At 29.8% G+C, this 27,768-nt stretch overlaps 3 protein-coding genes and 1 long non-coding RNA gene across 4 annotated transcripts; all 4 read right to left on the bottom strand.

The window, feature by feature from the left end:
• Positions 1–5,169: 5,169 nt before the first annotated feature.
• On the bottom strand, positions 5,170–7,307 carry LOC133320045 (uncharacterized). The gene is made up of 7 exons (XM_061526731.1): positions 7,147–7,307; positions 6,861–7,005; positions 6,357–6,493; positions 6,187–6,253; positions 6,001–6,112; positions 5,576–5,671; positions 5,170–5,356 (listed from the first exon to the last, which is right to left on the bottom strand). Exons 1-7 carry the CDS (start codon positions 7,226–7,228, stop codon positions 5,294–5,296), a joined length of 702 nt encoding a protein of 233 aa, XP_061382715.1. The 5' UTR covers positions 7,229–7,307; the 3' UTR covers positions 5,170–5,293.
• Positions 7,308–11,371: 4,064 nt separating this feature from the next.
• Positions 11,372–13,183, bottom strand: LOC133320053 (uncharacterized). The gene is made up of 6 exons (XR_009753507.1): positions 13,051–13,183; positions 12,556–12,692; positions 12,386–12,452; positions 12,200–12,311; positions 11,778–11,873; positions 11,372–11,558 (listed from the first exon to the last, which is right to left on the bottom strand). It is a non-coding gene; the product is annotated as an uncharacterized LOC133320053 (long non-coding RNA).
• Positions 13,184–17,516: 4,333 nt separating this feature from the next.
• Positions 17,517–19,710, bottom strand: LOC133320050 (uncharacterized). The gene is made up of 7 exons (XM_061526744.1): positions 19,550–19,710; positions 19,265–19,409; positions 18,714–18,850; positions 18,544–18,610; positions 18,358–18,469; positions 17,935–18,030; positions 17,517–17,703 (listed from the first exon to the last, which is right to left on the bottom strand). The coding sequence occupies exons 1-7, from the start codon at positions 19,629–19,631 to the stop codon at positions 17,641–17,643; spliced, it is 702 nt and encodes a 233-aa protein (XP_061382728.1). The 5' UTR covers positions 19,632–19,710; the 3' UTR covers positions 17,517–17,640.
• A 3,961-nt stretch (positions 19,711–23,671) lies between these two features.
• On the bottom strand, positions 23,672–25,801 carry LOC133320049 (uncharacterized). Its single transcript, XM_061526736.1, has 7 exons — positions 25,640–25,801; positions 25,354–25,498; positions 24,870–25,006; positions 24,700–24,766; positions 24,514–24,625; positions 24,090–24,185; positions 23,672–23,858 (listed from the first exon to the last, which is right to left on the bottom strand). Exons 1-7 carry the CDS (start codon positions 25,719–25,721, stop codon positions 23,796–23,798), a joined length of 702 nt encoding a protein of 233 aa, XP_061382720.1. The 5' UTR covers positions 25,722–25,801; the 3' UTR covers positions 23,672–23,795.
• Positions 25,802–27,768: the final 1,967 nt, after the last annotated feature.

Here is a 27,768-nt window from a genome sequence, read left to right as displayed (position 1 = left end):
TGGCCGAGTTTGTTGTAAGACTCTGTTGATTATAAATATTATATAAAAATATTTCAATACCGAATGATAAAAATAATATATTATAACAAATTTTAATATCAAGGCTGTTAATTGTCATATATGTCGGCGTTAATGATAAATATGTAATAATTAAAATAATACTAATTATTACTCAATTGATTTGTTGGTTTCGTTAAATAACTTTTGATTGTAAATAATAATTTGAGTTTTATTTAGAAGTAAAACGACTCAGACTTCATCCACCAATCAGTGAATCAGGTGTGTTGTGAAGGGAGGGGACGGCTCCTATATAAGTAGGGCTAATCGTCGATGAGCCAGTGGTGGTTCGGCAGCCGTCCTGTTTACAACTCATAATTGTGGTCAAGGGATCCCTCGAATCATCTACTTATTTTAATAAGTACTATAAAATGGAGGATAATTCTCTCAACCGTGAGAATTCAGAGCCACATAGCTCGCCCATACTCCAATCGCGAGCCGACATATAAAATACTTGTTTGTTTTTTAAAATTACAGTTAATTGCTATTTTATCTGTAGTATTTATTCTAAAAACTTATCATATCGAGAGAAATCAACATATAATTTACGACTCGCAGAACCTCATTATCTCTAGACGTTATGAGCTGCAAACAGAACCCGATATATTTAAAGAAATGCATTATTTTTTACACAAGAATATGAATTAAGAAAATAAATACTTATATAATCTAATTAATATTTGACTTATAAAATTTTAATATTCAAGGACTAAATGTTTGTTTGGAATTAATAATTAATAAATATATAATAATTTCATCTGCAGCTGTACATTTTATTTTGTTAATGTTCTAGAAAGCACTTATTTTTTAAATATAAAATAGTATTTGAATTTAAGTCTAGAAAAGAGTGTTAGGTATTAAGCTTTCATATGAGCCACAACTTTCATTAAGGTTCTAGGTAATGCGTTTTAATTTAACGACTTCATTTGAATTATTAATTAAAGTACACTTTATTGTTACATTTTTTAATAGCATTACTCTTCACGGGAAGTTGAAAAAGTGTGGAGTGAAATGTTGTAAAAGTTAGAAACTTAATGGAATTAAACGATACCGGATCCCCGTATTAAACGTAATCTGGCTCACGATAACATAATAAAAAGGACAACACCTTTTTATACCAATACTTATACATAATTCGATAAAAAAATTATACATCCGGAGATTATTATCGTAATAATATTACAGTAAGTAGGACATGGCTTGCTTATCGGTAATAATACAGATAAGCAAGCTATTATTTTTCAGTAAGGCAACAACAATTACAGTCCATTGAAATAACAAAATCAAGGATGCAATGAAATAAAACTAATATTTTCGGATTTACGAGGCGATTTTAATTATTTTAACTACATGATCCGGACGTTTCTTTCGGTTTCTTTTGCAGCAACCGTGATGACGGGCAGACGAGATGAGAATTTCTGTCAGTTGGTTTTGTTATTTATTATCTACCGCCAACGATTTCTTAAATTTCTGGCGTCCCACTCTGGATGTCATATAACTCACACCATCACCCTATCCAGTTAGTTACCGTTAGCAAATCTTTGTTTCAGAGAGCCCGATACCTCTGTGATGCTGACTATTTAGAGGCCTAGCGGGAGCCTGTAAAACATGCTCTCACCACCAACAACTTGTCCGTGCCTCGCCAGCATTGCAAGAAACACTTGAAGCCACCGACAATTGAGCGATAACCAGCGATATTATCATATCTGAAGGGAATTACTGACTGAATAGGAAACATCTTGAAGGATCTTTATATCAAGGCTATACACAAACTACACATGAAATTTAGCCAATTCTTGAGACCTTTTAAGAATACCATTTCTTTACAACGAGCGGGTGTGTACCAACTTGTTTGTGATTGTCGTACATTCGACTGACAAAGAGGAGTATCAGTACAATGATAAAATAACAGATCTCTCATTAAAAATAGGCCCGCGTTGGAATCAGCAGTTTGATAAAACACAGATCCTCACTCACCGCACTGCGAGGTCATTGAAATTATAAAACATCCCAATTTCAATATCTATGTATCTCTAATCTCGTAGGATGTTCTCCATTTCCTAGTTTTAGTAGACTGGTTGAAAATATGCCAGCCGTAGAATCACTTCCTAAATATGCTCTTATATTTTTAGTCAACTTAATTATCACGTATAAATACGTAATAATAAATAATAAAAAAAAGTATTAAATATATGTGTTGGAACAAAAGGATTAAGCATTGTTGTATTGAAAAAGGAGCATTTGCAGAGAAAATGAGGTAAAATTATTTATCACGTTAAAATGTTAGTAACAAAAAAACACATCAATGAAATGTAAATCTGCATGTTTTTAAGGAAGTTAAATACAAAATTAAATACAATAATTTCTATGATTACTAATTCTGTTAATGTTAATTAATTCGGGCATTGTCAGGCAAATCTGGCATATCAAAGAAAAACAATCGTAACGGACCTTAATTACATTTTAATAAGCCTTTATTATATATGTTTTATGTTCTATATTACCCCATATTTTAGAGGTGTTTTATGATGCTGATAAATTAAATTTTATTTAAATACAAAAAAATATAAGAATACATACAAGTTTGTTTTTTTATCAATAAATAAAATATAATGCTAATTAAAATGTGTTAAATGTGTATTTAAAAATTTCTACCAGTCGAGTAAGGAGATGAAAGAATGTAAAGTCATTTAATTTTTACTGATTGCATCTTAGAAAAACCTCAATTTCTACAATTTCTAAAACAATATTTCACTATGTTTCATGTAAATACACTAGTGTCATCCTGGTTTCGACTTCTATGTCCTTTCAGGTTTCTGGAGTATGTAAAATATAATATCTATCAATAGTTCCTCGTCTATCGCATAAATATCAACCTTGTACCTTTATATTGTAATCCTTTTCTTATACTTATTACCTTGTTGTCTTTATTTATTTCTTTTTTCTCTTAAAACGCACCTAAGTCTCAATATAAGCAATGTCAATTTTACTGGATATATTATAACATGTACTGTAAATTAAAATAGTTATCGATAAAAAGTATTAATAACTTTTAGATACACACAACTTCTTTAGACATTTTTTTTTATTAAATTAGTTTTAAATTAAAACTGTTTAAAGTGTTTTAAAAATATTTTCTTACATTTAAATAATGTAATTTCTCAATGACACTTGGCAAAAATGTTCATATTATATGTAAGCCTAACAGTCTACACAGAATTAATGCATATGATTGCATTGTTCGCTAGAAAATATTTGAAACTACCGTTTTCAGAAAGAAGTATAATAATCGAAAGGCACTTCCCGTTTTTTTTTATATTACTCTCGAGAATATTTAGTAATTACGTAAAAAAGAATTCATAAAATTAAAAACAGGGAACAAATCTTCAAATACAATTATTAACTTCAAAAAAGTCTCACATTCACTGTTTAAAAATTATACCTTTAGTTATTTTGCAGTTGGTCTCCTCAAATGTATTTTTTTTAAGGTAAAACGTTGTTCAAAGGAAAGATGTTTTTTTTTATTCAAATCATTACTCTTGTTTCCCAGGCACTGTTTTGTTTGAAGAGGTACAAAAGTATTTCACATGGTAACTCCTAAAGTAGCAACAAATTTTTTTATATGACAGCTTTGTCCTCTCTCGTTCGAGGCCCTTCGGGCCCGAATTGAACGGGTAGGTCCCATAGGGCCGCCCACCCCTCCCGGTGACACTGTAAAAGCCAATAGGGCTAACAGCTACAGTCAAGTTGAAAAAAAAGTCTCGTTCGATATTGTCCATTGCAGCGGATGGTCTTGAAAGTTCGAGGGCGTCATTATTAGACTGAGCGCGTTTGTTAACCAAGAAAAATGAGACATACAAAATTCACGAATGAGTAAAACCCAATTATTATTTAATTTTTTTTTATGATTAAGGGCGGGAAACGAGGAGACGGCCTACCTGATGGAGGTAGTAGCGTCGCCCATGGACATCCGCATAATAATTTTGCGGATGCGTTGCCACCCTTGTTTGGGAAAGAGAGAGAGAAAAGATTGGGAAAAGGGAAAATGGAAAGGATGGGAAAAAGGAAAGGGCAACCGGCTCTCACTCATCGGATGAAACTCAGCCATTAAATACTGCTTCACGCCGATCTTCTATCAGAGGGTGGTATTTCCCCGGTTGAGCCAGCCCATGTTCGAGATGCAGCAGTTTGACTACATCTAGGCTCTACCACCATAAAATTTTCATTTATACTGTATTGCTCAATAATTCTAGATCAATTTTTCAAGAAAAGTGCCCTTAACTAAGTAAGTGATAAGTAAACAAAAAATATTGCCTATTTAATTTTATACTTTTTTATAAACTGACTTGTATGATTTGTTTGACACCTGTGATATGTTTTTCTAGGGATATTAAATCACCACCTCCCCCTTTTTATAGGACTACTGATATAACCATCTCTTCGGGACCCAACGTATATTTAAATAACGAATTTTTGATGAAAATCTAATTCTTGATTTAAATCTATATTTTCCTCATATTGTTATTTGAAAGATTTATTTTGACAGTGAATAACAGTTTTTTATGTACAACAAAATTTCACACTTCAAAAAGTATCCAAATAAGTTGATGCTGATCTTTTGAAATTTTGAAAAACTCAAGCATGTATTTCCATAGCCAAGAGATCTTATCTTCATATTCTTAGAATGTATACTTGGAGCACACCGATCGTCTTTTACTATAAAGTATTGAAGTATCAAGCTTAACTTTGAACGGTTCATTGCATTGTACGCTTTAAGTACTTCAAACCAAATAGCTCAATGGAATCATATCGTATATACTGCTAATATGACTCCTATTATTTATTCAAACCTTTTACTGTTACTATGCGGACATTTCGGTTTAATAAATAATTACAATTTCAAGCAACAGTAATCACGGGAAGACAAGGTTTTGTACTTCTTCTTGTCTGACAGACTCGACTTAAAAATATACTCTTGTTTAAAATTCCTCGTGAAAAATATCTCAAAGACTTATGTAGCTGAGTTCATAGTTTAAATAAATTAAATGTTTTTTTGTTCAATTATCATTATGAAATTTCATTAAAGTGGTTTAAATGATTGGTAAGAAAATATACATTTACTAAATTGCTTTTATTCTGTATAAAAATATAAAACATTAGAATTTAGCGACATACATGATGTCAATGATATATTTGATTGTAGACAGTGATTGTAAATGAATTTAAAATATAAACATTAGGCCCAGACGATGCGGAGAATGAGGCTGACAACGAATTCCAGGTATCCGTTGATGCGTTCCTGAAATAGGAGTTTTTAAAACGTATAATATACTTGAAAATTAAATGCCTTTTTCCAACCTATCTTGATGACAAAATTGAATTGAAGAAAGTTTCAATGTCATAAGATCTTGTATGCAAAAATATTTATATATTATATAATTAAAGAAAACCTTAAAAGACTGTTATTTTGATGTAACATGAAATATGCTATTAGTTTCAATCTGTAGCTGACACATACCCGGTTTTCGTTGAGGTAATTGGGAATTCTTTCGTTAAGAATATTGTTGAGAATCCCGGAGCCGTCAATGTTGTTCACTATAAATGTCAGGTCAGACTGAAAAAAAAAAGAAATGTAAGCAATAAAGAGCGCTTAAATTTTATCAAAAATTTGTCACGGCACAGTGTTCAACAATCCTCCTGTTATAGAACTAGCTGACGCAGATGTGAATTATATCCACAATCTGTGAATACAGAGTAACATTTAATAATAAAATAATTATTGAGTGAACAAGGTAGCTTATGGTTTAGAAATCAATTTGAAATTACAATCATAAAAGAAGGATATAGAAGAAAAGGATGGAGAGGGGTATGGAATTAAAATGATTTCCCAATGGATACAGGGCCTGAAGAAAAGTAAATGGTTTGGAATACACTTAAACAAACCTCAATGCCACCAAGGCTAACGTCGATTGAAAGGCTGCGTAGGGAAATGCCGCTGATGATACTGACATCTACGTTGACTTCAGCAGCGAGACGGATCGAGTTGATGGATACTCTGAAAACAAAATTGACGGTTTACAAGTAATTTTGAAAGGCTTAAGAAATAAGACATTACTATGATTCCTTTACCTGCCCTTGAATTCGGCATCAAGCAATTCGTAAATGCTTAAGACTTGGATGTAGAGACCAGAGTTTCCTATAAGGAAAAAAAATCCGTTACGTGTTTGTTTCCCATATTTAGTTACTTTGGCATTTCAGAAAAAATATTTAATAAAAAAATGTAGTATAATGTTACCAACCAACTTCAAACACGATCTCTGGAAGAGAAACGTCGAGGTCCAGTCTGTTAATGATGTGATCGTACTCTAGGTTGTGAATCTTGATGTCACTGGTACCGGCGAATCGGAAGTTTTCAATAAAAGCATTGAATTTCAATCTGTAAAACAAAAACAATAACTGTCTAAGCCTAATTCTATATATATATATATATATATAATATTAAAGGGTGGCCACGAACATGTGATCCTCTTTTTAAGAAGGAGTCCACAGTCGTCGTAGGATCAATCCTTAGGATCACATGAGGCTGGCCGTACGCTTGCTTACAAATGATAGAGTAGAAAAATAGTTCTCGTACATCAGTTCACTTAATAAATATTGTATAATTAAAAGTATCATAAATACCGGGCTGGCAACCGAAAATTCCATATGTTTTTTAATATATGTAAATTGGATAAAATTGTTATCAAATTACACAAATTAAGAGTCACTCACGTGGCTAACAAAATGTTATGAAAATTACTCACAAGAATGGTATTTCGATATCGAGCCTTTGTTCTTCGACTTGAATGGGGTCCAAACCAACCCCCTTAATAATGTTACTGATCAGTTCAATTACCCATTTGATTTGATCAACAACGACACTTTTTTGTGCTAGCTCATTTTGGTCAACTGTAATTCAAGAAACACATTTAAATTTTATGAGAAAACAGGATTTTTAAATAAGGAAGAAATTGTTCTTTTTTTAAAATGTGTGCCACTCCTTCGAATGTAAAGTATGAAGGTATACAAAGTTAAATAAGGTTTACACACCTACGATGACACCCTCGTTATAAGAGGGCAAGGCGTAGGAGCCTGCGATCAAGAAGAGAACAGCGAAGATTTGGAGTTTCATTTTGTACGAAAATTACCTTTTGGGATATAAAAAAGTAATTGTTGATTAATATGAAATAGAAAATAGAAAATCAAAATTTATAAAATTATTATTGTGTTTTTAACTTAACTCACCCGTATAGCAATATGCGTAATGATATTGTTTATTCTTCGTTTTATATGAATTATTATCTTACTCCGATAAAGTAAAAATCTATTAGGTGGTAATAATGATCGCTTTTAGTGATAACTAACATTAAATTAATTTTTTTTGCGAACAATGTAATCTTCGAATAACCTAATTGAATTATCTGTTAAGTTTTATGTAAATCTGAGAGAAGTCAGCATCGATCAAATGAATGACAGGCCCTTTGCGTTAAAGTTTATTGAAAGCATTGCAACTTTTGAAACACAGTAAGTCCTTTTCGGAATCTGTAAGCCATTTTAATTTCAGAGTATTTTTCAGCTGTTATCTTGTGTACATCACAATAAAGCCTTTTAAAATAAAAAACAATAATTTTATAAGCTATTATTTACAGGAATTCAGGAAGTTGATAAATGAGTTTACAAAAATGTATTGACATAATTTAAAAAGTGTTGCAGATGTTTAATTCTGAGAACAGAAAACATAATTTGAGTAAAATTAATGGAAATACCAAGTTTGTTTGGATATTTCCATTTTTGCTTTGAAATGTGAATTTACTTTGTTTAAGTAAGAATTAAAAATTATATAAACAAGGGATTTAATAACAATAATTATTCTATTTTTATGGCATGTTGCTTCAACTCAACATCTCTTTATACATTTATAATTGTATTTAATAAAGTAAAATCGTTGTAGAAGTGTTTTTATTTAAAATAATAATATTCGTAGTCTATATTAAAACAAAAATTTAATTACAATAAATCTACTTTGCAATAGTTAAATTTAATCCAATACTCCGCGAGGTACGTAAGAAGTACTTAAGAGTGATCTACACTCTACAGGATCCTAAACTATAGGACTTTTTTCGACGTAAAATTCACATCCCATCGAATTTTATACTTAAAGAAGAAAAAAACACAATATAAAGCTGAAACAATTGATAATTATGCGAGTTCATCTGTGCGCAAAAGCTTGCGTTATATGTAAAGCTACTATGAACTTAATGAATTTTTACAGTCAGCTAGTTTATCATTTAAATGATGGATGCTATGCAATGTTGTCTCATTGAAAAAAAATGTTTTTGATAAGGTTAATAATTAATTAATTACATTACAGACTTTTGATAATCTTTATCTCGCCACTCAGAATATATTCAAAATCTTTACAAATTCCTCTTTAAATATTAAAATATAAAAAAAAAATATTTTTGAAAATAAAATTAAATAAATTAATTATGTATAATTTGCACGAAATATTTTTTCACTGTTTATGTAAATAATCGATCAACATTTTTACGCGAATAGACAACACCTCATGACCCTATGTAATGAGCGGGACATCTATGACAGACACATATTATTTTGTTTTTGAACGAAGATATCTTCTATCCAGGAAGGGACTCTTGAAGATTAGTTTATCCTAGTCATAAACTATATGTTAACTTATTCCTCACAAACCGTAAACATTTCATTCATTGTTATCTTATACCAAATACACATAATTACCCCAAAACAGTTCTCGGTTCGATGTGTTATAAAAGTGTAATATCTTTTACCGGCCTGTTAAATTATTAACTTTACAATATGACAATATTAACAAAGTTGTAGAGGTTATTTACAACTTTGTAAAGTTTTCAATTACTTAAGAATCAAAATCATGTTATCAAAGTGATTAACAGGGGTTTCCTCATCTGTCCTCTTTATAAAACATACAGACAGCTAATCGAAAAATGTACTAAAACTATTTTTAGCAATTGAACCAACTCGTGTAAAATATTAAAATGAAACTATTATGTCATGCTCATTCAGAAATAATAAATTTTCATCTTAATAATGGCACAACGCTTTTGGATGTAAAAGATGCATTTATTTATACATAACACAGTATAAATAGCTAGAGGAATACAAAAAAATAAAAAAATTAAATTAATAATGACATTAATTAATAATGATATTCACATCTCGTCTGTCCGTGATCACGGTTGCTGAAAAGTAACCGAAACTTTGGGAGTATGTAGTTTTAACCAAAAATAAAGCACAAGAAAAATATAAGTTTCATTTAAATAAAATTAATAATGCCAAAATAGATCAATATCAATTTGTGTAAACTTATTATGTTTGATACACAAAGTAAAGGAGAAAACTGATATGTATTCCTTTACCCATATTAATACGTTATATAGGTGCCAAATTCGATATTACAAAACACATATAAATTTATTTTGTATAAGTAAAAACATATACATACGTATATATGTTTCAAAACGTATATACATTTTTTCAACGTGATGAGGATTTATCTATTGTGGAAATAAGAGAAATAATATTGTGTTATCTTTTTAATCATGGTTACAAAGCCGGAAATCGTATTTTATAAATTGATTAATTAATCTGATTAAAATTCGAATGTTTTGTTGTTCTTTGTTGCTCGGTCGAATAAAGGTTTCACGTCTTGTAGATGTTATTTGAAAAATATATTATATTAACAAGATAAAATAAAGTTCATAAGAATATAGCAATTATTTTTAAAGCAATTTCATACCGGTTGAGTCATGAGCTGGATTGATACACTTTACATCTGAGCTGTTATCTTCGTAATCAAAAATGTAATATCGTGTGACGAGCCAGGAGGTCGTTGAAATGAAGCATGAATAGATAGTACAAAACTTCTAGCATTTTACGACTGTTCTCTTAAATGTTTATTTTAAGTTTCTCTGTTTGTGGTAAGTTTTTCGTAGCATAAGTTAGTGAAACGGAACAATACGTGTAAAAAACGTAGGAAAGTATTAAAACGTAGATGGATTTATGAAATGGGTTATAAAAAGAGTACACTACAGAAATTTTGGATAATTTTTTAAATAGGTCTGAGCGAAACGGGTTTAACGACAATATTACTTATTACACAGAAATCTCGGTACCGCACATTTTAATTTTATAAGGAATATTAAATATTATTTTTGCTGTAAATTTTTTTTCTACCTTATATTGCAGTATTTTTCTTATTGTTATTCTTATTTAATGGACTGAATTTGGACAGTGAAAATATATTTTATTATGTACAAAAAAAAAAACAAAAAATATCCGAAAAAGTCAATGCTGATGTTTTGATATTTTGCGCTATCAAAACTCATACTTGTCTCTTCAAAGCCAAGAGACCTTATCTTCAACTTGGAGTTCACCGATCGTCTTTTACTATTGAAGTGTCAAGCTTAACTTTGAACGGTTCATTGAATTGTACGCTTTAAGTACTTAAAAACAACCAACCAACAATCATCTCATATGGACTGATGTCCGATTATGAAATATGTTTATTTCCCACTAAACACATATTTATCCCATGTAAGACAGCAGTGAATAGAGTCAATTAGGAGGTATTAATTAAATTATGTAATTCGATAAACCGTCGAAGCAATAAACTTTTCAAGATATTTAAAATCCATCAAAATTCTTAAATTAAATAAGTATCTGATAAAATTGTAGAATAATATCTAACTTTTGTCACTAAATGTCTGTACCACGTGATTTTAAGCAACATACAACAGTTATAATGTGGAATGAAGGAATGAATTAGCTCTCATGTGTTATTCTGATGTTTAAGCTATATTATTGAAAGGTTTCATTAAAATCAGTGCAGATTTTTTACGTGTAGGAAAAAACACATCTATACTTACTTCTTTATTGGCACTTTTAGTTGATAGTTATATAAATAAATATTTTCATAATTATAATTGAAATTGACTTTTGTTATTTATTCAAACCTTTTACTGTTACTATGCGGACATTTCGGTTTAATAAATAATTACAATTTCAAGCAACAGTAATCACGGGAAGACAAGGTTTTGTACTTCTTCTTTTCTGACAGACTCAACTTAAAAATATACTCTTGTTTAAAATTCCTCGTGAAAAATATCTAAAAGACTAATGTAGCTCAGTTCTTAGTTTAAATAAATTAAATGTTTTTTTTGTTTAATTATCATTATGAAATTTCATTAAAGTGGTTTAATTGATTGGTAAGAAAATATACATTTACTAAATAGCTTTTATTCTGTATAAAAATATAAAATATTAGAATTTAACGACATACATGATGTCAATGATATGTTTGATTGTAGACAGTGATTGTAAATGAATTTAAAATATTAACATTAGGCCCAGACGATGCGGAGAATGAGGCTGACAACGAATTCCAGGTATCCGTTGATGCGTTCCTGAAATAGGAGTTTATAAAACGTATAATATACTGGAAAATTAAATGCCTTTTTCAAATTGTTTTTCCAACCAATTCTGACGCAAAAATGGAATTGAAGAAAGTTCCAATGTTATAAGACTTTGTATGCAAAAATATTTATATATTATATAATTAAAAGACTGTTATTTTGATGTAACATGAAATATGCTATTAGTTTCGATCTGTAGCTGACACATACCCGGTTTTCGTCGAGGTAATTGGGAATTCTTTCGTTAAGAATATTGTTGAGAATCCCGGAGCCGTCAATGTTGTTCACTATAAATGTCAGGTCAGACTGAAAAAAAAGAAATGTAAGCAATAAAGAGCGTTTAAATTTTATCAAAAATTTGTCACGGCACATTGTTCAACAATCCTCCTGTTATATAACTAGCTGACGCAGATGAGAATTATATTCACAGTCTGTGAATACAGAGTAACATTTAAGAATAAAATAATGATCGAGTAAAACTGATAGCTTATGGTTAGTAATCAATTTTAAATTACAATCCTAAAAGAAGGATACAGAAGAAAAGGGTGTAGAGGGGTATGGAATTAAAATGATTTCCCATTGGATACAGGGCCTGAAGAAAAGTAAATGGTTTGGAATACACTTAAACGAACCTCAATGCCACCAAGGCTAACGTCGATTGAAAGGCTGCGTAGAGAAATGCCGCTGATGATACTGACATCTACGTTGACTTCAGCAGCGAGACGGATCTAGTTGATGGATACTCTGAAAAGAAAATTGACGGTTTACAAGTAATTTTGAAAGGCTTAAGAAATAAGTCATTACTATGATTCCTTTACCTGCCCTTGAATTCGGCATCAAGCAATTCGTAAATGCTTAAGACTTGGATGTAGAGACCAGAGTTTCCTAAAAGAAAAAAAAAATCATTACGAGGTTGGTCCCCATATTTAGTTACCTTGGCATTTTAGAAAAAATACTTTATAAAAAAATGTAGTATAATGTTACCAACCAACTTCAAACACGATCTCTGGAAGAGAAACGTCGAGGTCCAGTTTGTTAATGATGTGATTGTACTCTAGGTTGTGAATCTTGATGTCACTGGTACCGGCGAATCGGAAGTTTTCAATAAAAGCATTGAATTTCAATCTGTAAAACAAAAAAAATAACTGTCTACGCCTAATTCTATATATATATATAAAATATATTAAAGGGTGGCCACGAACATGTGATCCTCTTTTTAAGAAGGAGTCCACAGTCGGCGTAGGATCAATCCTTAACATGAGGCTGGCCGTACGCTTGCTTACAAATAATAGAGTAGAAAAATAGTTCTCGTACATCAGTTCACTTAATAAATATTGTATAAGTAAAAGTATCATAAATAACGGGCTGGCAACCGAAAATTCCATATGTTTTTTAATATATGTAAATTGGATAAAATTGTTATCAAATTACACAAATTAAGAGACACTCACGTGGCTAACAAAATGTTATGAAAATTACTCACAAGAATGGTATTTCGATATCGAGCCTTTGTTCTTCGACTTGAATGGGGTCCAAACCAACCCCCTTAATAATGTTACTGATCAGTTCAATTACCCATTTGATTTGATCAACAACGATACTTTTTTGTGCTAGCTGTAATTCAAGAAACACATTAAAATTTTATGAGAAAACAGGATTTTTAAATAAGGAAGAAATTGTTCTTTTTTTAAAATGTGTGTCACTCCTTCGAATGTAAGGTATTAAGGTATAAAAAGTTAAATAAGATTTACACACCTACGATGACACCCTCGTTATAAGAGGGCAAGGCGTAGGAGCCTGCGATCAAGAAGAGAACAGCGAAGATTTGGAGTTTCATTTTGTACGAAAATTACCTTTTGGGATATAAAAAAGTAATTGTTGATTAATATGAAATAGAAACGTCAAATCAAAATTTATAAAAATGATTATTGTGTTTTTAACTTAACTCACCCGTATAGCAATATGCCTAATGATATTGTTTATTCTTCGTTTTATATGAATTATTATCTTACTCCGATAAAGTAAAAATCTATTAGGTGGTAATAATGATCGCTTATAGTGATAACTTAAATTAAATTAAATTTTTTTGCGAACAATGTAATCTTCGAATAACCTAATTGAATTATCTGTTAAGTTTTATGTAAATCTGAGAGAAGTCAGCATCAATCAAATGAATGACAGGCCCTTTGCGTTAAAGTTTATTGAAAGCATTGCAACTTTTGAAACACAGTAAGTCCTTTTCGGAATCTGTAAGCCATTTTAATTTGAGAGTATTTTTCAGCTGTTATCTTGTGTACATCAATAAAGGCTTTTAAAATAAAAAATTATATTTTTTTTAAGCTATTATTTACAGGAATTCAGGAAGCTTTATACATTTATAATTGTATTTAATAAAGTAAGATCGTTTATTGTAGAAGTGTTTTTATTTAAAATAATAATATTCATACTCTTTATTAAGGCATAAATTTAATTAGAATAAATCTACTTTGCAATAGTTTAATTAATTCCAGTACTCCACGAGGTCCGCAGGAATGGTCTTATGTGAGTGATCTACACTCTACAGGATCCTAAACTATAGGACTTTTTCAGAATTCACCTCCCACCGAATTTTCCAACCTTTAGGGTGTCAATAATTAAAAAGTAGAAGGCATACAAATATTAAGGCGAAAATTAATATAAATAGTGGCAAAAAAAAACATATAATTTTCTTATTTCCTAACCTAACCCTTTCAAATCTCTGTTTTTAAAGGGAGACAAAATATGTCAACACTGTGTTTATTTTGATTTGGTCTAGTACATAAAAACTTTTTTTTTAAACTATTATTATCCTTCTGAATAAAAAAAAGAAAAAAAACAATATAAAGCTGAAACAACTGATAATTTACGCGAGTACATCTGAGTGCAAAAGCTTGCGTTACATGTAAAGCTACTATGAACTTAATGAATTTTTACAGTCAGCTAGTTTATCATTTAAATGATGTATGCTATGCAATGTTGTCTCATTGAAAAAAAATTGTTTTTGATAAGGTTAATAATTAATTAACTACATTACAGACTTTTGATAATCTTTATCTCGCTGCTCAGAATATATTCAAAATCTTTAGAAATTCCTCTTTAAATATTGAAATATTAAAAAAAATATTTTTTAAAATAAAATTAAATAAACTAACTATGTAAAATTTGCATGAAATATATTCTCGCTGTTTATGTAAATAATCGATCAACATTTTGACACGAATACACAACACCTCATGCCCCTATGTAATGAGAGGGCCATCTATGACAGACACGTATTGTTTTGTTTTTGAACGAAGATATCTTTTATCCAGGAAGGGACTCTTAAAGACTACTTTGTCCTTGTCATAAAGTATATGTTTACTTATTCCTTACAAACCGTAAACATTTCATTGATTGTTATCTTATACCAAATACACATAATTACCCCAAAACAGTTCTCGGTTCGATGTGTTCTAAAAGTGTAATATCTTTTACCGACCAGTTAAATTATTAAGTTTATAATATGACAATATTAACAAAGTTGTAGATGCTATCTACAACTGAGTAAAGTTTTCAATTACTTAAGAATTAAAAACCCGTGATCAAAGTGATTAACGTGGGTTTCCTCATCTGTCCTCTTTATAAAACATACAGACAGCTAATCGAAAAATGTACTAAAACTATTTTTAGCAATTGAACCAACTCGTGTAAAATATTAAAATGAAACTATTATGTCATGCTAATTCAGAAATAATAAATTTTCTTCTTAATAATGGCACAACGCTTTTGGATGTAAAAGATGCATTTATTTATACATAACACAGTGTAAATGGCTAGTGAAATACAAACAAATAAAAAAATGAAATTAATAATGACATTAATTAATAATGATATTCACATCTCGTCTGCCCGTGATCACGGTTGCTGAAAAGTAACCGAAACTTTGGGAGTATGTAGTTTTAACCAAAAATAAAGCACAAGAAAAATATAAGTTTCATTTAAATAAAATTAATAATGCCAAAATAGATCAATATCAATTTGTGTAAACTTATTATGTTTGATACACAAAGTAAAGGAGAAAACTGATATGTATTCCTTTACCCATATTAATACGTTATATAGGTGCCAAATTCGATATTACAAAACACATATAAATTTATTTTGTATAAGTAAAAACATATACATACGTATATATGTTTCAAAACGTATATACATTTTTTCAACGTGATGAGGATTTATCTATTGTGGAAATAAGAGAAATAATATTGTGTTATCTTTTTAATCATGGTTACAAAGCCGGAAATCGTATTTTATAAATTGATCAATTAATCTGATTAAAATTCGAATTTTTTGTTGTTCTTTGTTGCTCGGTCGAATAAAGGTTTCACGTCTTGTAGATGTTATTTGAAAAATATATTATATTAACAAGATAAAATAAAGTTCATAAGAATATAGCAATTATTTTTAAAGCAATTTCATACCGGTCGAGTCATGAGCTGGATTGATACACTTTACATCTGAGCTGTTATCTTCGTAATCAAAAATGTAATATCGTGTGACGAGCCAGGAGGTCGTTGAAATGAAGCATAAATAGAGAGTACAAAACTTCTATCATTTTACCACTGTTCTCTTAAATGTTTATTTTAAGTTTCTCTGTTTGTGGTAAGTTTTTCGTAGCATAAGTTTGTGAAACGGAACAATACGTGTAAAAAACGTAGATGGATTTATGAAATGGGTTATAAAAAGACTACACTACACAAATTTTGGATAATTTTTTAAATAGGTCTGAGCGAAAAGGGTTTAACGACAATATTACTTATTACACAGAAATCTCGGTACCGCACATTTTAATTTTATAAGGAATATTAAATATTACTTTTGCTGTAATTTTTTTTTTCAACCTTATATTGCAGCATTTTTCTTATTTAATAGACTGAATTTGGACAGTGAAAATGTAGTTTATTATGTACAAAAAAAAAATCACACTTCAAAAAATATCCGAAAAAGTCAATGCTGATGTTTTGATATTTTCCGCTATCAAAACTCATACCTGTCTCTTCATAGCCAAGAGACCTTATCTTCAACTTCTTACAATGTATTCTTGGAGTACACCGATCGTCTTTTACTATTGAAGTGTCAAGCTTAACTTTGAACGGTTCATTGAATTGTACGCTTTAAGTCTTTAAAAACAACCAACCAACAATCATCTCATATGGACTGATGTCCGATTATGAAATATGTTTATTTCCCACTAAACATATATTTATCCCATGTAAAACACCAGTGAATAGTGTCTATTAAGAGGTATTAATTAAATTATGTAATTCGATAAACCGTCGAAGCAATAAACTTTTCAAGATATTTAAAATCCATCAAAATTCTTAAATTAAATAGGTATCTAATAAAAATTGTAGAATAATATCTAACTTTTATCACTAATTTCGGTACCACGTGATTTTAAGCAACATACAACAGTTATAACGTGCAATGAAGGAATGAATTAGCTCTCATGCGTTATTCTGATGTTTAAGATATATTATTGAAAGGTTTCATTAAAATCAGTGCAGATTTTTTACGCGTAGGAAAAAACACATCTATACTTACTTCTTTATTGGCACTTTTAGTTGATAGTTATATAAATAAATATTTTCGTAATTATAATTGAAATTGACTTTTGTTATTTGATCAAACCTTTTACTGTTACTATGCGGACATTTCGGTTTAAAAATAATTACAATTTCAAGCAACAGTAATCACGGGAAGACAAGGTTTTGTACTTCTTCTTGTCTGACAGACTCGACTTAAAAATATACTCTTATTTAAAATTCCTCATGAAAAATATCTAAAAGACTAATGTAGCTCAGTTCATAGTTTAAATAAATTAAATGTTTTTTTGTTCAATTACGATTATGAAATTTCATTAAAGTGGTTTAAATGATTGGTAAGAAAATATACATTTACTAAATAGCTTTTATTCTGTATAAAAATATAAAATATTAGAATTTGGCGACATACATGATGTCAATGATATGTTTGATTGTAGACAGTGATTGTAAATGAATTTTAAATATTAACATTAGGCCCAGACGATGCGGAGAATGAGGCTGACAACGAATTCCAGGTATCCGTTGATGCGTTCCTGAAACAGGAGTTTATAAAACGTATAATATACTGGAAAATTAAATGCCTTTTTCAAATTGTTTTTCCAACCAATTCTGACGCAAAAATGGAATTGAAGAAAGTTCCAATGTTATAAGACTTTGTATGCAAAAATATTTATATATTATATAATTAAAAAATACGTTAAAAGACTGTTATTTTGATGTAACATGAAATATGCTATTAGTTTCAATCTGTAGCTGACACATACCCGGTTTTCGTTGAGGTAATTGGGAATTCTTTCGTTAAGAATATTGTTGAGAATCCCGGAGCCGTCAATGTTGTTCACTATAAATGTCAGGTCAGACTGAAAAAAAAGAAATGTAAGCAATAAAGAGCGTTTAAATTTTATCAAAAATTTGTCAAGGCACAGTGTTCAACAATCCTCCTGTTATAGAACTAGCTGACGCAGATGAGAATTATATTCACAGTCTGTGAATACAGAGTAACATTTAAGAATAAAATAATTATTGAGTAAAAAAGGTAGCTTATGGTTTAGGAATCAATTTGAAATTACAATCATAAAAGAAGGATATAGAAGAAAAGGATGTAGAGGGGTATGGAATTAAAATGATTTCCCAATGGATACAGGGCCTGAAGAAAAGTAAATGGTTTGGAATACACTTAAACGAACCTCAATGCCACCAAGGCTAACGTCGATTGAAAGGCTGCGTAGGGAAATGCCGCTGATGATACTGACATCTACGTTGACTTCAGCAGCGAGACGGATCGAGTTGATGGATACTCTGTAAAGAAAATTGAAGGTTTACAAGTAATTTTGAAAGTCTTAAGAAATAAGTCATTACTATGATTCCTTTACCTGCCCTTGAATTCGGCATCAAGCAATTCGTAAATGCTTAAGACTTGGATGTAGAGACCAGAGTTTCCTAAAAGAAAAAAAAAATCATTACGAGTTTGTTCCCCATATTTAGTTACCTTGGCATTTTAGAAAAAATACTTTATAAAAAAATGTAGTATAATGTTACCAACCAACTTCAAACACGATCTCTGGAAGAGAAACGTCGAGGTCCAGTCTGTTAATGATGTGATCGTACTCTAGGTTGTGAATCTTGATGTCACTGGTACCGGCGAATCGGAAGTTTTCAATAAAAGCATTGAATTTCAATCTGTAAACCAAAAAAAAAATAACTGTCTACGCCTAATTCTATATATATATATATATATATATATATATATATATATATATATATATATATATATATATATATAAATATATTAAAGGGTGGCCACGAACATGCGATCCTCTTTTTAAGAAGGAGTCCACAGTCGTCGTAGGATCAATCCTTAGGATCACATGAGGCTGGCAGTACGCTTGTTTACAAATGACATAGTAGAAAAATAGTTCACGTACATCAGTTCACTTAATAAATATTGTATAATTAAAAGTATCATAAATACCGGGCTGGTAACCGAAAATTCCATATGTTTTTTAATATATGTAAATTGGATAAAATTTTTATCAAATTATACAAATTAAGAGTCACTCACGTGGCTAACAAAATGTTATGAAAATTACTCACAAGAATGGTATTTGGATATCGAGCCTTTGTTCTTCGACTTGAATGGGGTCCAAACCAACCCCCTTAATAATGTTACTGATCAGTTCAATTACCCATTTGATTTGATCAACAACGATACTTTTTTGTGCTAGCTCATTTTGGCCAACTGTAATTCAAGAAACACATTTAAATTTTATGAGAAAACAGGATTTTTAAATAAGGAAGAAATTGTTCTTTTTTTAAAATGTATGTCACTCCTTCGAATGTAAAGTATTAAGGTAAAAAAGTTAAATAAGGTTTACACACCTACGATGACACCCTCGTTATAAGAGGGCAAGGCGTAGGAGCCTGCGATCAAGAAGAGAACAGCGAAGATTTGGAGTTTCATTTTGTACGAAAATTACCTTTTGGGATATAAAAAAGTAGTTGTTGATTAATATGAAATAGAAACGTTAAATCAAAGATTATAAAAATTATTATTGTGTTTTTAACTTAACTCACCCGTATAGCAATATGCCTAATGATATTGTTTATTCTTCGTTTTATATGAATTATTATCTTACTCCGATAAAGTAAAAATCTATTAGGTAATAATGATCGCTTTTTAGTGATAACTAACATTAAATTTTTTTTTTTTTGCGAACAATGTAATCTTCGAATCACCTAATTGAATTATCTGTTAAGTTTTATGTAAATCTGAGAGAAGTCAGCATCAACCAAATGAATGACAGGCCCTTTGCGTTAAAGTTTATTGAAAGCATTGCAACTTTTGAAACACAGTAAGTCCTTTTCGGAATCTGTAAGCCATTTTAATTTCAGAGTATTTTTCAGCTGTTATCTTGTGTACATCAATAAAGCCTTTGAAAATAAAAAATAATATTTTTTTAAGCTATTATTTACAGGAATTCAGGAAGCTTTATACATTTATAATTGTATTTAATAAAGTAAGATCGTAGGAATGGTCTTGTGGGAGTGATCTACACTCTACAGGATCCTAAACTATAGGACTTTTTCAAAATTCACCTCCCACCGAATTTCATATTTAAAGAAGAACTAATAGCTCACTGCTCACTTTATCTCATAAAATCAAAAACCTTTTGGGTGTCAATAATTAAAAAGTAGAAGGCATACAAATATTAAGGCGAAAATTAATATAAATAGTGGCAAAAAAAATATATATAATTTTTCTCCCTTTCTGTTTTTAAAGGGAGAAAAATAATTTGTCAACACTGTGTTTATTTTGAATTGGTCTAGTCCAAAAAAAACTTTTTTTAAAATTATTATTTTCCTTCTGAATAACAAAAAGAAAAAGAAAACAATATAAAGCTGAAACAACTGATAATTTACGCGAGTTCATCTGTGCGCAAAAGCGTTACATGTAAAGCTACTATGAACTTAATTAATTTTTACAATCAGCTAGTTTATCATTTAAATGATGGATGCTATGCAATGTTGTCTTATTAAAAAAAAAATATTTTTGATAAGGTTAATAATTAATTAATTACATTACAGACTTTTGATAATTTTTATCTCGCCACTCAGAATATATTCAAAATCTTTACAAATTCCTCTTTAAATATTAAAATATAAAAAAAATATATTTTTGAAAATAAAATTAAATAAATTAATTATGTATAATTTGCACGAAATATTTTTTTACTGTTTATGTAAATAATCGATCAACATTTTTACACGAATACACAACGCCTCATGCCCCTATGTAATGAGAGGGCCATCTATGACAGACACGTATTATTTTGTTTTTGAACGAAGATATCTTTTATCCAGGAAGGGACTCTTAAAGATTAGTTTGTCCTAGTCATAAACTATATGTTTACTTATTCCTTACAAACCGCAAACATTTCATTCATTGTTATCTTAAACCAAATATACATAATTACCCCGAAACAGTTCTCGGTTCGATGTGTTATAAAAGTGTAATATCCTTTACCGGCCAGTTAAATTATTAACTTTAAAATATGACAATATTAACAAAGTTGTAGAGGTTATTTACAACTTTGTAAAGTTTTCAATTACTTAAGAATCAAAATCCCGTTATCAAAGTGATTAACATGGGTTTCCTCATCTGTCCTCTTTATAAAATATACAGGCAGCTAATCGAAAAATGTACTAAAACTAGTTTTAGCTATTGAACCAACTCCTGTAAAATATTAAAATTAAACTATTATGTCATGCTAATTCAGAAATAATAAATTTTCTTCTTAATAATGGCACAACGCTTTTGGATGTAAAAGATGCATTTATTAATACATAACACAGTATAAATGGCTATTGAAAAACAAACAAATAAAAAAATGAAATTAATAATGATATTCACATCTCGTCTGCCCGTGATCACGGTTGCTGAAACGTCGGGAGTAATTAGTTTTAACCCAAAAAAAGCACGCGTATTTTATCCGAAAAATAGTAGTTTCATTTAAATAAAATTAATAATGCCAAAATAGATCAACATCAATTTGTGTAAACTTATTATGTTTGATACACAAAGTAAAGGAGAAAACGGATATGTATTCCTTTACCCATATTAATACGTTATATAGGTGCCAAATTCGATATTACAATTCATATATAAATTTATTTTGTATAAGTAAAAACATATATGTACATATATATGTTTCAAAACGTATATACATTTTTTCAACGTGATGAGGATTTATCTATTGTGGAAATAAGAGAAATAATATTGTGTTATCTTTTTAATCATGGTTACAAAGCCGGAAATCGTATTTTATAAATTGATCAATTAATCTGATTAAAATTCGAATTTTTTGTTGTTCTTTGTTGCTCGGTCGAATAAAGGTTTCACGTCTTGTAGATGTTGTTTGTAAAATACATTATATTAACAACGTAAGGTATACATTAACAAGGTGACATAAAGTTCATAAGAATATAGCAATTATTTTATACCGGTTGAGTCATGAACTGGATTGATACACTATACATCTGAGCTGTTATCTTCGTTATCAAAAATGTAATATCGTGTGACGAACCAGGAGGTCGTTGAAATGAAGCATAAATAGAGAGTACAAAACTTCTAGCACTTTACCACTGTTCTCTTAAATGTTTATTTTAATTTCCTCTGTTTGTGGTAAGTTTTTCGTAGCATAAGTTAGTGAAACGGAACAATACGTGTAAAAAACGTAGGAAAGTATTAAAACGTAGATGGATTTATGAAATGGGTTATAAAAAGACTACACTACAGAAATTTTGGATAATTTTTTAAATAGATCTGAGCGAAACGGGTTTAACGACAATATTACTTATTACACGGAAATCTTGGTACCGCAGATTTTAATTTTATAAGGAATATTAAATATTATTTTTGCTGTAAATTGTTTTTTCTACCTTATATTGCAGTATTTTTCTTATTGTTATTCTTATTTAATAGACTGAATTTGGACAGTGAAAATGTAGTTTATTATGTACAAAAAAAAAATCACACTTCAAAAAATATCCGAAAAAGTCAATGCTGATGTTTTGATATTTGCGCTATCAAAACTCATACTTGTCTCTTCATAGCCAAGAGACCTTATCTTTAACTTCTTACAATGTATTCTTGGAGTACACCGATCGTCTTTTACTATTGAAGTGTCAAGCTTAACTTTGAACGGTTCATTGAGTTGTACGCTTTAAGTCTTTAAAAACAACCAACCAACAATCATCTCATATGGACTGATGTCCGATTATGAAATATGTTTATTTCCCACTAAAAATATATTTATCCCATGTAATACAGCAGTGAATAGTGTCAATTAGGAGGTATTAATTAAATTATGTAATTCGATAAACCGTCGAAGCAATAAACTTTTCAAGATATTTAAAATCCATCAAAATTCTTAAATTAAATAAGTATCTGATAAAATTGTATAATAATATCTAACTTTTATCACTAATGTCGGTACCACATGATTTTATGCAACATACAACAGTTATAAAGTGCAATGAAGGACTGAATTAGCTCTCATGCGTTATTCTGATGTTTAAGATATATTATTGAAATGTTTCATTAAAATCAGTGCAGATTTTTTACGTGTAGGAAAAAACACATCTATACTTACTTCTTTATTGGCACTTTTAGTTGATAGTTATATAAATAATTATTTTCATAATTATAATTGAAATTGACTTTTGTTTTTTGATCAAACCTTTTACTGTTACTATGCGGACATTTCGGTTTAATAAATAATTACAATTTCAAGCAACAGTAATCACGGGAAGACAAGGTTTTGTACTTCTTCTTTTCTGACAGACTCGACTTAAAAATATACTCTTGTTTAAAATTCCTCGTGAAAAATATCTAAAAGACTTATGTAGCTCAGTTCATAGTTTAAATAAAATAAATGTTTTTTTGTTCAATTACGTTTATGAAATTTCATTAAAGTGGTTTAAATGATTGGTAAGAAAATATACATTTACTAAATAGCTTTTATTCTGTATAAAAATATAAAATATTAGAATTTAGCGACATACATGATGTCAATGATATGTTTGATTGTAGACAGTGATTGTAAATGAATTTAAAATATTAACATTAGGCCCAGACGATGCGGAGAATGAGGCTGACAACGAATTCCAGGTATCCGTTGATGCGTTCCTGAAATAGGAGTTTATAAAACGTATAATATACTTGAAGATTAAATGCCTTTTTCAAATTGTTTTTCCAACCAATTCTGACGCAAAAATGGAATTGAAGAAAGTTCCAATGTTATAAGATCTTTTATGCAAAAATATTTATATATTATATAATTAAAGAAAACCTTAAAAGACTGTTATTTTTATGTAACATGAAATATGCTATTAGTTTCAATTTGTAGCTGACACATACCCGGTTTTCGTCGAGGTAATTGGGAATTCTTTCGTTAAGAATATTGTTGAGAATCCCGGAGCCGTCAATGTTGTTCACTATAAATGTCAGGTCAGACTGAAAAAAAAAAGAAATGTAAGCAATAAAGAGCGCTTAAAGGTTATCAAAAATTTGTCACGGCACAGTGTTCAACAATCCTCCTGTTATAGAACTAGCTGACGCAGATGAGAATTATATTCACAATCTGTGAATACAGAGTAACATTTAAGAATAAAATAATGATTGAGTAAAACTGATAGCTTAGGGTTAGTAATCAATTTTAAAATACAATCCTAAAAGAATGATATAGAAGAAAAGGGTATAGAGAGGTGTGGAATTAAAATGATTTCCCAATGGATACAGGGCCTGAAGAAAAGTAAATGGTTTGGAATACACTTAAACGAACCTCAATGCCACCAAGGCTAAGGTCGATTGAAAGGCTGCGTAGGGAAATGCCGCTGATGATACTGACATCTACATTGACTTCAGCAGCGAGACGGATCGAGTTGATGGATACTCTGAAAACAAAATTGACGGTTTACAAGTAATTTTGAAAGGCTTAAGAAATAAGACATTACTATGATTCCTTTACCTGCCCTTGAATTCGGCATCAAGCAATTCGTAAATGCTTAAGACTTGGATGTAGAGACCAGAGTTTCCTATAAGGAAAAAAAATCCGTTACGTGTTTGTTTCCCATATTTAGTTACTTTGGCATTTCAGAAAAAATATTTAATAAAAAAATGTAGTATAATGTTACCAACCAACTTCAAACACGATCTCTGGAAGAGAAACGTCGAGGTCCAGTCTGTTAATGATGTGATCGTACTCTAGGTTGTGAATCTTGATGTCACTGGTACCGGCGAATCGGAAGTTTTCAATAAAAGCATTGAATTTCAATCTGTAAAACAAAAAAAATTAACATCTTAACTTAATTTAATATATATATTAAAGGGTGGCCACGAACATGTGATCCTCTTTTTAAGAAGGAGTCCACTGTCGTCGTAGGGTCACTCCTTAACATGAGGCTGGCCGTACGCTTGCTTACAAATGATAGAGTAGAAAAATAGTTCTCGTACATCAGTTCACTTAATAAATATTGTATAATTAAAAGTATCATAAATACCGGGCTGGCAACCGAAAATTCCATATGTTTTTTAATATATGTAAATTGGATAAAATTGTTATCAAATTATACAAATTAAGAGTCACTCACGTGTCTAACAAAATGTTATGAAAATTACTCACAAGAATGGTATTTCGATATCGAGCCTTTGTTCTTCGACTTGAATGGGGTCCAAACCAACCCCCTTAATAATGTTACTGATCAGTTCAATTACCCATTTGATTTGATCAACAACGACACTTTTTTGTGCTAGCTCATTTTGGTCAACTGTAATTCAAGAAACACATTTAAATTTTATGAGAAAACAGGATTTTTAAATAAGGAAGAAATTGTTCTTTTTTTAAAATGTATGCCACTCCTTCGAATGTAAAGTATGAAGGTATAAAAAGTTAAATAAGGTTTACACACCTACGATGACACCCTCGTTATAAGAGGGCAAGGCGTAGGAGCCTGCGATCAAGAAGAGAACAGCGAAGATTTGGAGTTTCATTTTGTACGAAAATTACCTTTTGGGATATAAAAAAGTAATTATGGATTAATATGAAATAGAAACGTCAAATCAAAATTTATAAAAATGATTATTTTGTTTTTAACTTAACTCACCCGTATAGCAATATGCCTAATGATATTGTTTATTCTTCGTTTTATATGAATTATTATCTTACTCCGATAAAGTAAAAATCTATTAGGTAATAATGATCGCTTTAAGTGATAACTAACATTAAATTAATTTTTTTTGCGAACAATGTAATCTTCGAATCACCTAATTGAATTATCTGTTAAGTTTTATGTAAATCTGAGAGAAGTCAGCATCAACCAAATGAATGACAGGCCCTTTGCGTTAAAGTTTATTGAAAGCATTGCAACTTTTGAAACACAGTAAGTCCTTTTCGGAATCTGTAAGCCATTTTAATTTCAGAGTATTTTTCAGCTGTTATCTTGTGTACATCAATAAAGCCTTTGAAAATAAAAAATAATAATGTTATAAGCTATTGTTTACAGGAATTCAGGAAGCTTTAAACATTTATAATTGTATTTAATAAAGTAAGACCGTAGGAATGGTCTTGTGGGAGTGATCTACACTCTACAGGATCCTAAACTATAGGACTTTTTCAGAATTCACCTCCCACCGAATTTTCCAACCTTTAGGGTGTCAATAATTAAAAAGTAGAAGGCATACAAATATTAAGGCGAAAATTAATATAAATAGTGGCAAAAAAAAACATATAATTTTCTTATTTCCTAACCTAACCCTTTCAAATCTCTGTTTTTAAAGGGAGACAAAATATGTCAACACTGTGTTTATTTTGATTTGGTCTAGTCCATAAAAACATTTTTTTAAAACTATTATTATCCTTCTGAATAAAAAAAAGAAAAAAAACAATATAAAGCTGAAACAACTGATAATTTACGCGAGTTTATCTGTGCGCAAAAGCTTGCGTTACATGTAAAGCTACTATGAACTTAATGAATTTTTACAATCAGCTAGTTTATCATTTAAATGATGGATGCTATGCAATGTTGTCTTATTAAAAAAAAAATATTTTTGATAAGGTTAATAATTAATTAACTACATTACAGACTTTTGATAATCTTTATCTCGCCACTCAGAATATATTCAAAATCTTTAGAAATTCCTCTTTAAATATTGAAATATTGAAAAAATATTTTTGAAAATAAAATTAAATAAACTAATTATGTAAAATTTGCACGAAATATATTCTCGCTGTTTATGTAAATAATCGATCAACATTTTTACACGAATACACAACATCTCATGCCCCTATGTAATGAGAGGGCCATCTATGACAGACACGTATTATTTTGTTTTTGAATGAAGATATCTTTTATCCAGGAAGGGACTCTTGAAGATTAGTTTGTCTTATTCCTTACAAACCGTAAACATTTCATTAATTGTTCTCTTAAACCAAAAACACATAATTAGCCCGAAACAGTTCTCGGTTCGATGTGTTCTAAAATAGTAATATCTTTTACCGACCAGTTAAATTATTAAGTTTATAATATGACAATATTAACAAAGTTGTAGATGCTATCTACAACTGAGTAAAGTTTTCAATTACTTAAGAATTAAAAACCCGTGATCAAAGTGATTAACGTGGGTTTCCTCATCTGTCCTCTTTATAAAACATACAGACAGCTAATCGAAAAATGTACTAAAACTATTTTTAGCAATTGAACCAACTCGTGTAAAATATTAAAATGAAACTATTATGTCATGCTTATTCAGAAATAATAAATTTTCTTCTTAATAATGGCACAACGCTTTTGGATGTAAAAGATGCATTTATTTATACATGACACAGTGTAAACGGCTAGTGGAATACAAAAAAATAAAACAAATGAAATTAATAATGACATTAATCAATAATGATATTCACATCTCGTCTGCCCGTGAGCACGGTTGCTGAAAAGTAACCGAAACGTCGGGAGTATGTAGTTTTAACCAAAAATAAAGCACGCGTAGTTTATCTGAAAAATATTAGTTTCATTTAAAGGAAATTAGTAATGCCAAAATA

This window comes from Danaus plexippus (genome assembly GCF_018135715.1).
Source record: "Danaus plexippus chromosome 3 unlocalized genomic scaffold, MEX_DaPlex mxdp_25, whole genome shotgun sequence".
In the NCBI taxonomy this organism is placed as follows: domain Eukaryota; kingdom Metazoa; phylum Arthropoda; class Insecta; order Lepidoptera; family Nymphalidae; genus Danaus; species Danaus plexippus.
Note: the sequence above shows the minus strand (reverse complement) of the source record. Positions and strands in the feature narration are given on the sequence as shown.